Here is an 11,806-nt window from a genome sequence, read left to right as displayed (position 1 = left end):
TCATCTTTTTTCTTCAAAAATATCTTCTTGTTATTCCTCCTTAGCAATACGAAATTCAGACATCAGAAAGTAACAGATGAAAGCTTTGTATGTACAAATCTCACAATCTTTAGCATACAGTATGCCCGTGCATGTCTTTCTATTTAATGGATGCTGAACGATTATTCGACTTGGCTTTATAAAGAAAAAAAAATGGACCACGAGAGCGACCTAATGATGTACAAGAGGCATATAGAATGCCTAAGTGTGAATTACAATTCATATCCTTTCATGATAGAAACATAAAAATTGAATCCAAAGTTTTTCCGGTGCTGGCGTGCTGCTGCTCTAAAATTGGCTAAGGAATCTTAAATTCAACCCTCCACTAATCCAAACCCACCATCACACTCTGTAATATCTGACAGATTCGAACTTTAGCCCTCAAAGGTTGTAACTCGCTCTTATCAAGAATGCCTTCATGGTTTATACCAGAAGTAGAATAGAAATAGTGATTTAAGGTTATGCGCATCTTTATGATATCCACACTTACAAATTACAATTACAAGCATAATTTACACATGATCCTGCATTTTAGGTGGAACAAACGAGAAGCCGGAGTGAATGTATAAAAGATAACATACATCTTACTCCTCACAGTTTCTACTTCCGTGTAGGACATACGAGCATGGTTGGTTTGGTTATCCAACAGAACAAGCTCATTTGAACATGAATATGAACATTGTGAAGAGGTTAGTGAAATTTGCTCTCAAATACGCAAACTACAAGATTGCATTAAGTCTCAAATGTCACAGACATAAATCTTATTATTAATTATAAGTACATGGAAAAATTGCCATCACATTGGCTACATAACAGAGCACGCATTTGGATTCTCATCACTGAACATTTCAGGGGCAGAATAATACTCGCTGTAGTACTTGGGACCATAATATTCATTCCTTCTCATTTCCATTGCTTTATTATCTTCATCTTCCTTGGCTTCTTCTTCTTTCTTCTCGTCTTCTTTAGATTCTTCTTTCTTTTCTTCTTCTTTCTTCTCTTCTTCCTTTTTCTCTTCATCCTTCACCACAGTTGCTTGCTTTCTGGTTTTCTTGTACACATCATTCACTAACTTTTCCGGATCGAGTACACCTTTCACAGTTACTTGATCATTTGCTAAGTCCGTCGTGACTGACTCAACACCTTTTCAAGAAAAATTTACACACTTTGTTAAACTAATAAAGGAGGAGTGCATTATACTTTCAAGAGAAAGAACAATTTACTAGTTGAAATACCTTTAATCTTCCGAATTCGCTTCTGCAAAAGTTGAGCACATGCTTCACAATGCATTCCTATTTTTAGCACTAAGGTTATAACTGGAGGAGGCTGCAAAGAAACATAAATGATTTAGTTGAACTGCATAAGTTTTAAAACTTGTAAACATAAACTTGTAATATGGTAAACTATATATAGCTAATACTACTTCTTTAAAAAAATTCTTTACTAGGACTGCATAATTTTGTTGCGGCACTTTCTAGTTTCTGCTAATGTTATATATACTTTCGTTCTTCGTTGCCCAGAAGTAGTAGCATTTTATCTGGTATGGATAATAGGTAACCAAGGCACATTTACAAGGCAGTGTTACTGCAGGCACATTTAGTTGTTACCTTAAACCAATCATGCTACAAAAACAAAACATTATTGAGTTAAACTTGCAAGACAACAGACTTTTATGTAATTCCACTAAACACTAGTTTATTATGATTTTGTAAATTTTTGCTGATTTACAGCTCTACAGGTATTGTGCTCTTCTTCCTCAACAGTGGTGCGATTAAAGTCATTATTAACACACAAAAATTCTACTAGATATTTGGAAAATTTCAACCTCTTAGAAAGTGTTAAAAGAAACTAAGGAACAAATTAAGCCATGTCATAGCTTTAGAACCATACAGAGAGCAGTAAAAAATTATAAATTGTTTATGAAGTTAAAAAAACTATTTAGAATTATAAGTAGCTCTTTTGTGGGCCTATAAATAAGAGTGTGAAATGTAACATGTGTTAGTGTGACCAAGGGTGCAAGGAAAGACAGCCAAATGTGTGAAATAATAAAATGAATTGAAGAGTTATCTTAACTCAGTAATGTCTAGTAATCTCTGAAATTTTGTATTCCGTTTTTCCTTTTGCAATGTTTCGCTACATATTACCTGACATTTATCCGTTAAATTATATTGTAAATTTGAAGAAATTATTGTCAATAAACCTCTCGATATGAACAACAAGTTTATCTAGTTTCAAACACCGGGAAGACCTCGATATGCATTCTGCACCTAAGTCAACATGTCACTATAGGCTAATATACTTTGATGTTGCTAGCATGGGGTCATCAATTAATAATTTCTCAGTTTATAAATATATTAACCTTATAAATATATTAACCAAACAGCATTGAAGTGTTTCTCACCCTAGGAGAATAATATGATACATATTATAATAAGGAGAATGTATGTATGATATGAGACACTCGTATTTCTTTGATAATATTAAATTTTCTCGTAAAATGTGTCCACCACCGTCCACCTAGTGTGAAATCTTTTTGGATTTTGGATTTTACTTTCACCTCTACTGTGTTCTGTAGCTCTCACTCATGCCAACCATTACAAAATACTTAGCACTCACATGTTGGCACACTGCACAATTGTCAATAAGAGAGAAACAAGATCTATTCCTATGGAGCAACACTAATGTACCTTCACTTGCCTTTAAGGGCAACGTCTAAACTGGAAAACTCCTATGTAATTCAACTTATCAACCAATAATTTATACAATGCATGAATTGATTAATAGAAGTTTACCTCATCTTTCTTGTCTTCTTTTGGTGGCTCTTCTGGTTTAGTTTCCGAGTCCTTGTTCTCTTCTGGGGGTTTTGGCAAGGGGGAGATTATCTCCACTTTGCGGCCACTTTTCTTCTGAATCCTCTCACACACTTTAATTGGGTCTACTGCCTTGCCCTTCACTACCACTTTACTCCCCTTGCAATCTGCCATCACTTCCTCCACACCTGTTTGCATTATTGTTCAATAATACAATCTTGTAATTAAGTTTCATGCACACTTTTTTAAGTTGCAAGTTGTAACACAACTGCAACATATTAACTTTGTGGAGTAGAAAGAGAAAATACCTTGAAATCCTTTCAAAGATTTTGCAACTTTTTTTGCACAAGCTTCGCAATGCATTTCCACCTTGAGGACAAGAGGCTCTTCTTCCTTCTTTTCATCTTCTTTCTTCTCTTCTCCAGCATCGCTACTTGCCTCTTCTTTCTTTTCTTCCTCCTTTTTCTCTTCCTCTTTCTTCTCCTTAAAATACAAAATTTATAAGTAAAACATATATAACTCCCGGAAACATAGACTAACTGTAGTTAAACACTTTAAATTGCAGAAGAGCTAGCAACTAACACTAGTACTACCAGAGCTCTCAAATTTAACCTGAGAACTCTGATATCCTCAATAAATTAATTTGAAAACCAAGGACTTCCCGAATAATACTGGCAGAAAACACAAGAATAATTCAGTGTGCAGTAGATCCGCATTTCAGTCCTTAAATTTGGTTTTTCGACTCATGAGATTGTTAAGAAACATTTTACGCATGAATATACACAAAAACTTTTTGAATGGAAGAGTCGCTACTAATTGATATGCATGCATATATAAACTATATTCACAATTCATTTAAGATAATCAACTTATAACATATGTGCAAATTAGTAACATTCGTTCCATTTCCGAAGAAACCAAATTTTGTGATGCAAAAATAATGAAGTAACACGAGCTCTTTGTCCTCCATGAAAACAGTTCGAAATGAATGGTACGAGGCACACATGCATGAACTAAATATGAGAAATAGAAGTTGTGCACTTACTTCACCCATGTATGTAGCTTCTCAAAGAAGACACTCTTTAGATATTCAGTGAATCTCTCTCTCTTTATATTTGCCAAGCTTTCCTACTCCTTTATAGGAGTAATCTTTTAGAACCTCAACTGTAGTGGGATAAACAAGGGGAGGAGGAGAACATTTAAGCAGGGAGGTGAATGGTGATGTTTGGAAATCTGACGTGAATAATACTAGTATATGTGATAGGGTGGGGTCCACTGCAGAGTCGGCTTCCAATTATTTCGAGGATGGTACTATTACTATACGGTGTGGTAGATGTCTGAAACTGTTATGTAATAAAAGAATGGGGACAAACTACAATTTTAATTTCCCATCTGCCACCGTCTACTCTACACTCCAGTGCCCCTTCTTAAAATCTGAAACCCGCATGTCACTCTGATAACATCGGCTGATAAGTTAAATCAGGCCATCTTACCTCAACTAATTGGGGAAGAGTCCAGGATAATGTCCCACTGTCGTGACGTTCTACTTAAATTTGTGAATTCAAGTTTTGAGGATATAAGTTTATAAATTTCTGGTCTCAATCAGCTGAGTTATCGGGTGTTTACTTTGTTTTAGTATAAATAGATAAATGTACCGGGAAATAATAAACTTTTAAATGCGGAGGGGGAGGTGATAAATACGATAAAACTCGTCCAGAACATATTTGGCATACCAATAATAAGATGTGAAGCAAAAAGGCAAGGAGTGTCAATCATGATCATGGCAAGGGAAAGGGGTGGAATCTTATACATATACATAGTGAGGCCACTAAGTGGTTGACACGCAAATGTGAATTGATAAGCATTCTGCATTTGCCTTTCAAGTGGGCAAGGAAAGGGAAAACCAGAAGGTGATTGATCTCTCCGTTTCTATCTTTACATACACCCAACTTGATGATTTCCATTTCCTGACCTGACCACCTACCTATCTAGTACTACTGTTTTTCACATTATGCATTAAAACAACATAATAATTAAAATATTATTACCAAAATATGTTATTTTTTCTCAACATAAGGTTGGTACGGTATCAGCTCTTGCCATCTCGATAAAATAATATGGAGTAATCTCATTGAGCTCTTGCCATCTGGACAAAAAAAATATGGATTCTTAACGTCTACATCATTTTATGTGACTAACTCATTATGAGTATCAATTTTGTAACCATTAGAAATTGAATTCTTAACTTTTTAATTATATGAAACTCGGGTATATATTTTAGGATTAATTGCACTTTACACCCTACTACAATGTTTCAAAAACAAATTTGTACCAGAACTTTAAGAAATTCAGTTTGCACCCTCATACTTCAATTTAGGGATTCATTATGCACCTTTTTTCAGAATTTTGTTGAATTGGGTAGGGGTAAAACCGGAAATTCAACAATATACTTAATCAAAATAAAATTTAGCTTGTTCAAATATTATTAAAAATTGTATATTATTTTATAGCAACTATAAAATAATAAATTTTTAATTTTTAAATAACACTATTAATTTTACATTCGATTATCATTTTTTTAATATCAATTTCAAAATTTTTATTACTCTACTTAATTAAATTTAGTTATATAATCAAAATTAATTGTTAAAATATTTTTTTGTAGAATTACAAAATACTAGAATTAATAATATAAAATGAAATCAAAACTCAAATTACTATTATCATTTAAAAAATTAAAAATTTACAATTTTGTATCAAAATTCAATTTTTAACATTATTTTAAAAGATATAAAATTAATTTACTTAATATTTTTGTTGAATTTCCGGTTTTGCCATATCCAATTGAACAAAATTCTGGAAAGGGGTAGATAATGAATCCCAAAGTTGAAGTATAAGGGTGCAAACTGAATTTTCTGGTACAAATTTGTTTTTGAAACATAATAATAGGGTGCAAAGTGCAATTTACTCTATATTTTATTATTTATCTCGATAAATTATCAGAAAGGATGATAATTGCTACTCTAAACCTGTGCCCAAATATTTTTAGAAGCAAATGTTTATTGTTTAAGTGGGTCTGTTCATATTAGTTAAGCTGTCTTCTCAAACCTTTTATTCTGAACTCAAATCGTACAGAGCCTCGCTTCCGAACATCCCGACCCAGTGTCCGTGCCATGATCCACAGATCACATAGAGTATTTATTATATTAATGTTGTTAAAGTTGATTTGTTTAATCTTATCGCATATTCACATATTTGAGTCCATTTATGGATTGGATTTGTTTGTCTTGGGACTTTATAGATTCTAATGCTGGGCTGTTTAAGTTTACAGTCCAAGTCCAGGAAGCCCAGACCACACATCTGCACTGGGATCTGCTGGCTGGGTCAAGTATACTCGAGCACAGATACGGATCTCCTTTTCATGTTTTTCTATAGTTCGAGATGCTTCTAAATTGTTAACAGCAGGCTCAGAATTATCTGTGACATTGAAACAATTTTTCTAGATTACGCTTTTTTTATGGTAATTTGTTTTGAAGGATTTTTTTTTTTGAATTTTCCGATAATCTTTTTTCTTAACACAAATTATCATCTTATTTTTCTCCTAAAATTTCTCTATCATATTAATAAAAAAATTTCTTAACTCAAATTATCAACTTATTATTAAAATTTCTCTACCATTTCTTTATTGTCGAAAAATTTCTCTGTCATTTTAAACTCATAAAAATATTGAATATTGTTCTAACTATACGTTGTAGCAATTAAAATTTCATCTAACTGCAATTTGATGCTTAACTCATCATAGCCTAAAAATATTGTTAAATGGAATCAAATTTATATTTACAAATTAATATGTGCAGCTTATCATAATTGTGTCATCCCAGTTAATTTAACTTGATTGAGATGTTGGTTGAGATCAGGATTTTAGGTATTTACCGCCTCAAAGTTATATGTTTCATTTTAAATGAACGTGCGGATATAAGTAGTTGGTCATGGAGAGCGAAATTGAAATATTGTTCAAGTCACTTCTTTTTTTGTCCAAATTGTTTTTCTTTTTATCTAACTCACTTCCTTTTTTCTTTGTGAGTATCGGAAATATCTTCATTCATAGGTTCAATTCATAGGTTCAAGATCTACATCTATAAATTGAAAGGTCCGAATGATCAATTTTGTAATTAGGTGTTATGAGATGACTGACGTGAGTTTAATTTATCTCAAAAATATACTTAATTATAGTACTTGAGATATGCATGTCACGTTATTATGTTTGTGCATATAATATTTCAAACTAAGTTTCGCACAGTTACATTTATAATAGTATTTGTATAAAAATATGTTTTGAAGTAGTGATATCATAGTCGATAAATTAACAGACATGAAAATCCGAGATTAGACCTTAGAATAATAGAAGCTAATAAATTATGTCACCGGCATTACCTTTATACTTGACAAATTGTACAATAATTGACTTGTGGACAAAATTTGAATTGCATATACATTGCACACACAGCTTTAATAATTTAGTCAAATATTCAACTAATTGAGCAAAACCTACATTCAATTAAGCTTTAACTCCATATCCAAAAATAAAATAAAAATAAGCTTTAACTTTATCACGGTCAAAAATAAAACCAAACACCTCTCTTTTAGGTAACATTATCTCGAATGGTGTTACCTAAGATGATTAACTAAAATTATATGAAATAATAATTATATAAAAATTAACGAATTTTGTAAAGCAGTTATTTACTTCGACAAAATTGACTATAATAATTGACTATATTAAAAATAATATGTAACTACTATTTTAAATTATTATAAATGAAATGTATTATTTTGATATCGTAATCAATGATGTGTAATCTTACTGCATGTCCCTACATGTTCGATAAATTTATACTATTATATAATAGGCGAATCATTAGAAGTTTGGTCGTCGGTACCTATTTTTTGATACTTGATTTACCGATTTACCCTTAAAATAGATTTTACATGCATACCCCTAATTATAAATAATTACCCTATATTTAAAAATAATTAAATACCAATTCTATGTACAATTCTCTACAACCTAATTAGAATCCCTCTCCGAGACTCCGACCGTTCTCGCATTACCCTCATCAGGTTCTTAAATTCTTTTACACGTTTAAATTATTTAAATTGATATCGAAATTAACTTATTTTTTAATTTAATATTAATTTAATTAATTTATGTAACAATCTCTACGATAACAAACAATTTAGTTATTATATATATATATATATTATATATGGATATCTTATACTATGAAAAGTTAAATTATCAAAATCATATATACTATTTGTCTGAGTTAAAACGAGATTATTATATTGAACAGGATTTAAAAATTAAAATCAAAACAATTAAAATTTAAATGAATTTTGTCAGTTGTAAACTATTGATTCAGGATAAATAAAATTTATGTCAAACTAAATATAATTCATATATCATCGATTCAAACTAAAACTTAATTTTTAATTAAAATATAATCCTTTCTTTAGTAAAAATATGTAGTAATATCAATAAAATTATATCGTTCAATAAATATTATTGTCTATTTCAAATATCTCTTATTAAAAAATCATGAGCATATACGGGTATTAATATATGTATCATGAAATCATATCATTTAAAAAAAATAAATGATCAAATGTAAGATTTCAATTCAAATTAAATATTTTTAAATAATTGCATAATATTAAAAAGAAAATATGGTGCCTAAAGTTAAATTTAGGATACTTTTCCTAAGGTCACCCAAAATACATTTAAACCCAAAATACATTTAAACAAGTAATCATAATCATTTATTAATAAATATTTACTTACCACGTATTTTGCATGTCTTCGAATTAGGAAAGTAAGCAATTGGATAACAAATATAATAATACACTCAAATCAACTATTACGTTTGAAAATTTTCCTAAGGTTAACCGTTATTCTCTATTAAACAAATAATCTATGCATCGCACGGGTTTTAAGTTAGTATAGCTAATATAGTTGACTAAAAATTTAGTTAATAGAAATGCACTATTGAAGTTGATAATTTTTTAAATAATATTTATAATATTTATTTATTGTTATAAACCTTGGCTGAAAATATTAGATATGTTTAATGTAGAGAAAGTATAGGAGAATAGAAAAGATATGGAGAGAAAGTTGTATCTCATTTCATTAGCTAAATGAGCGATTTATAGTAGTTGGTTACAAGTCTTACTAAGTAAGCTATTCAAATCTTCTTCATTAAGTATTACAAAACTTCCTCGATAAGCTTTACAAGTCTTCCTCGATAAGCTTTACAAGTCTTCCTGATTAAGTTTCTTTCTTAAGAAACTGTGCAAGTCTTCCTCAGCAAGATTTGAGAGACTTCCTCGATACGTTTTGACAATCACTTTATATTTATTCAAATATTTTAACACTCCCCCTTATTGTCAAATACGAGTTATTGCAAATATTGATTGCCTCGTTAAAACCTTGCAATAAAAACCCAGTGGGATAAAAACCTTGACGAAGGAAAAAGAGTACAACCTCCCCTTGAATAAAATATCTCACATTTTGACATTTTGATGTAGCAAACTTTTTAACCGCCGCATATCCATATTATTTCTCAGCTTCTCAAATGTTGATGTAGGTAGTGACTTTGTAAGTATATCAGCCAGATTATCTCATGAGTGAACTTGTTGGACATCAATATCGCCATTTTCTTGAAGTTCATGAGTGTAGATTAATTTTGGAAATATATATTTTGTTCGATCCCCTTTAATATATCCTTCCTTAAGTTGTTTGATGCAGGACGAGTTATCCTCGAATAAAACTGTAGGACTGTCTGAAATACTTGATAATCCACATGAATGATTCTCGAATATGTTGAATGACCGGCCTTAGCCAAATACATTCTATGCTTGCTTCATGAATTGCTAGTAACTCTGCGTGGTTTGATGAAGTTGCAGTCATAGTCTGTTTTGTAGACTTTCAAGAGATAGCAGTATCATAATATGTAAATAGGTAACATGTTTGTGATCGCCTAAAGTGAGGATCTGACATGTATCCAGCATCTGCATATCCAACTAGCCGTGATCTTGAATTGTTTGGGAAGAATAGTCCAAGATCGATTGTCCCTCGAAGATATCTGAATATATGTTTGATTTCATCCCAATGTCTTTTCGTAGGGTCAGAACTAAATCTTGCCAACAAGTTCACTGCAAATGCAATACCAGGTCATGTGTTATTTGTAAGATACATGAGAGCGCCAATTGCACTGAGATATGGAACTTCAGGTCCAAGAGCCTCTTCATCTTGCTTTCTATGATGGAAAGGATCTTTTTCAACCTCGAGTGATCGAACAACCATTGGTGTAGTTAGTGGATGAGCTTTGTCCATGTAGAACCGATCAAGAATCTTTTCAGTGTAGTTTAATTGATGAACAAATATACCTGAAGATAAGTGCTCCCCACCTGTATACCTAAACAAAATTCTGTCCTTCCAAGATCTTTCATTTCAAACTCATTTTTCAAATAGTTAGCAGCATTAGTAATATCTTCAATAGTATCGAAAATATTCAAATCAACCACATATACAGCAATAATAACAAAACCAGTTGATGATCGTTTAATGAAAATACAAGGACACACTTGATTATTAACATATCCATTATTTAATAAGTATTCACTAAGCCTGTTGTACCACATACGACCAGATTGTTTCAAAACATATAATGATCATTATAATTTAACAGAATATAAATGTCGAGGCTTAGTGTCCTAAATATTTAATCCTTCAGGAATTTTCATATAAATATCACTATCAAGTGATCCATATAAGTATGTTGTCACAACGTCCTTCAAACGTATTTCCAGTTTTTCCATACAAGCCATACCCATTAGAAAACGGAAAGTAACTCCATCCATCACAGGAGAGTATGTTTCCCGGTAATCAAAACCAGGTCTTTGAGAGAATCCCTGGGCTACTAGCCGGGCCTTATATCTCGCAATTTTATTTTTCTCATTTCGTTTTCGTATAAACATCCATCTATTCCCGACAGGGACTATACCAGCTGGTGTTCGGACTGCAGGTCCAAATACATTTCTCTTACTCAAGGATTGCAATTCTTCTTGAATCGCAATTTTCCATTTTGGCCAATCATCTCGGTGTCGACACACTTCCATAATTTATGGTTCAGGATCAGAGTTTATAATAATATCAGATGCCACGGAAAAAGCATATACATCATCAACCTCAATACTCCCACGATCCAGTAATTTCACGTTATGGACATAATTCATTGAGGTCTCATAGTTTTCAGGTACATTTGCTTATGTGGAAGCATTTGCCACTTATGGGGCAACATTTTCTTCTCGAGGTAATCCTACGACTGGGAGTTTTGTTACAGCCACTTCAGGGGCTTGAACCTCTTCAGGAGGCAATACCACTTCTGGGGTATTTTCTGAAACTTTTGCCACTTCTGGGGAAATTCCAATCAATTTCCGTTTTCGTGGTACAATATCTTTTGCACCAATAGGTCTACCACATTTTTGGCGTGGCTTTGAATCACCAATCAATTCCGCTAAAATTGATTTATTGCCAGTGATTTCAATCCTGGCCGGAGCATTAACAGCAGGTATATATGATTTCACAATATTTCTAGAATCATTAAATGCATCTGGCATTTGATTAGCAATATTTTGCATATGTATAATTCTTTTAACCTCATATTTATATTTTTAGTACGCGGATCAATAGCATTTAATCCTAAGGCATTCCATGATATTTCTGAATTTAATTTATGTAAAATTTTATCTCCCCCTAATGTAGGGAACATAGATTCATTAAAATGACAATCAGCATACCAAGCAGTAAAAACATCATCAGTTAATGGTTCCAGATGCCTTATAATAGACGGATAATCAAAACCAACATATGTACCAATTCTTCTTTGAGGTCCCAT

At 31.9% G+C, this 11,806-nt stretch overlaps 1 protein-coding gene across 1 annotated transcript; it reads right to left on the bottom strand.

The window, feature by feature from the left end:
• Positions 1-750: 750 nt before the first annotated feature.
• LOC141684872 (heavy metal-associated isoprenylated plant protein 7-like) lies at positions 751-4,082 on the bottom strand. The gene is made up of 5 exons (XM_074490010.1): positions 3,895-4,082; positions 3,158-3,332; positions 2,832-3,037; positions 1,275-1,365; positions 751-1,182 (listed from the first exon to the last, which is right to left on the bottom strand). The coding sequence occupies exons 1-5, from the start codon at positions 3,901-3,903 to the stop codon at positions 845-847; spliced, it is 819 nt and encodes a 272-aa protein (XP_074346111.1). The 5' UTR covers positions 3,904-4,082; the 3' UTR covers positions 751-844.
• Between the last annotated feature and the right edge of the window lie 7,724 nt (positions 4,083-11,806).

The sequence above is a fragment of the Apium graveolens genome, chromosome 9 (genome assembly GCF_009905375.1).
Source record: "Apium graveolens cultivar Ventura chromosome 9, ASM990537v1, whole genome shotgun sequence".
Taxonomy (NCBI): Eukaryota; Viridiplantae; Streptophyta; class Magnoliopsida; order Apiales; family Apiaceae; genus Apium; species Apium graveolens.
Note: the sequence above shows the minus strand (reverse complement) of the source record. Positions and strands in the feature narration are given on the sequence as shown.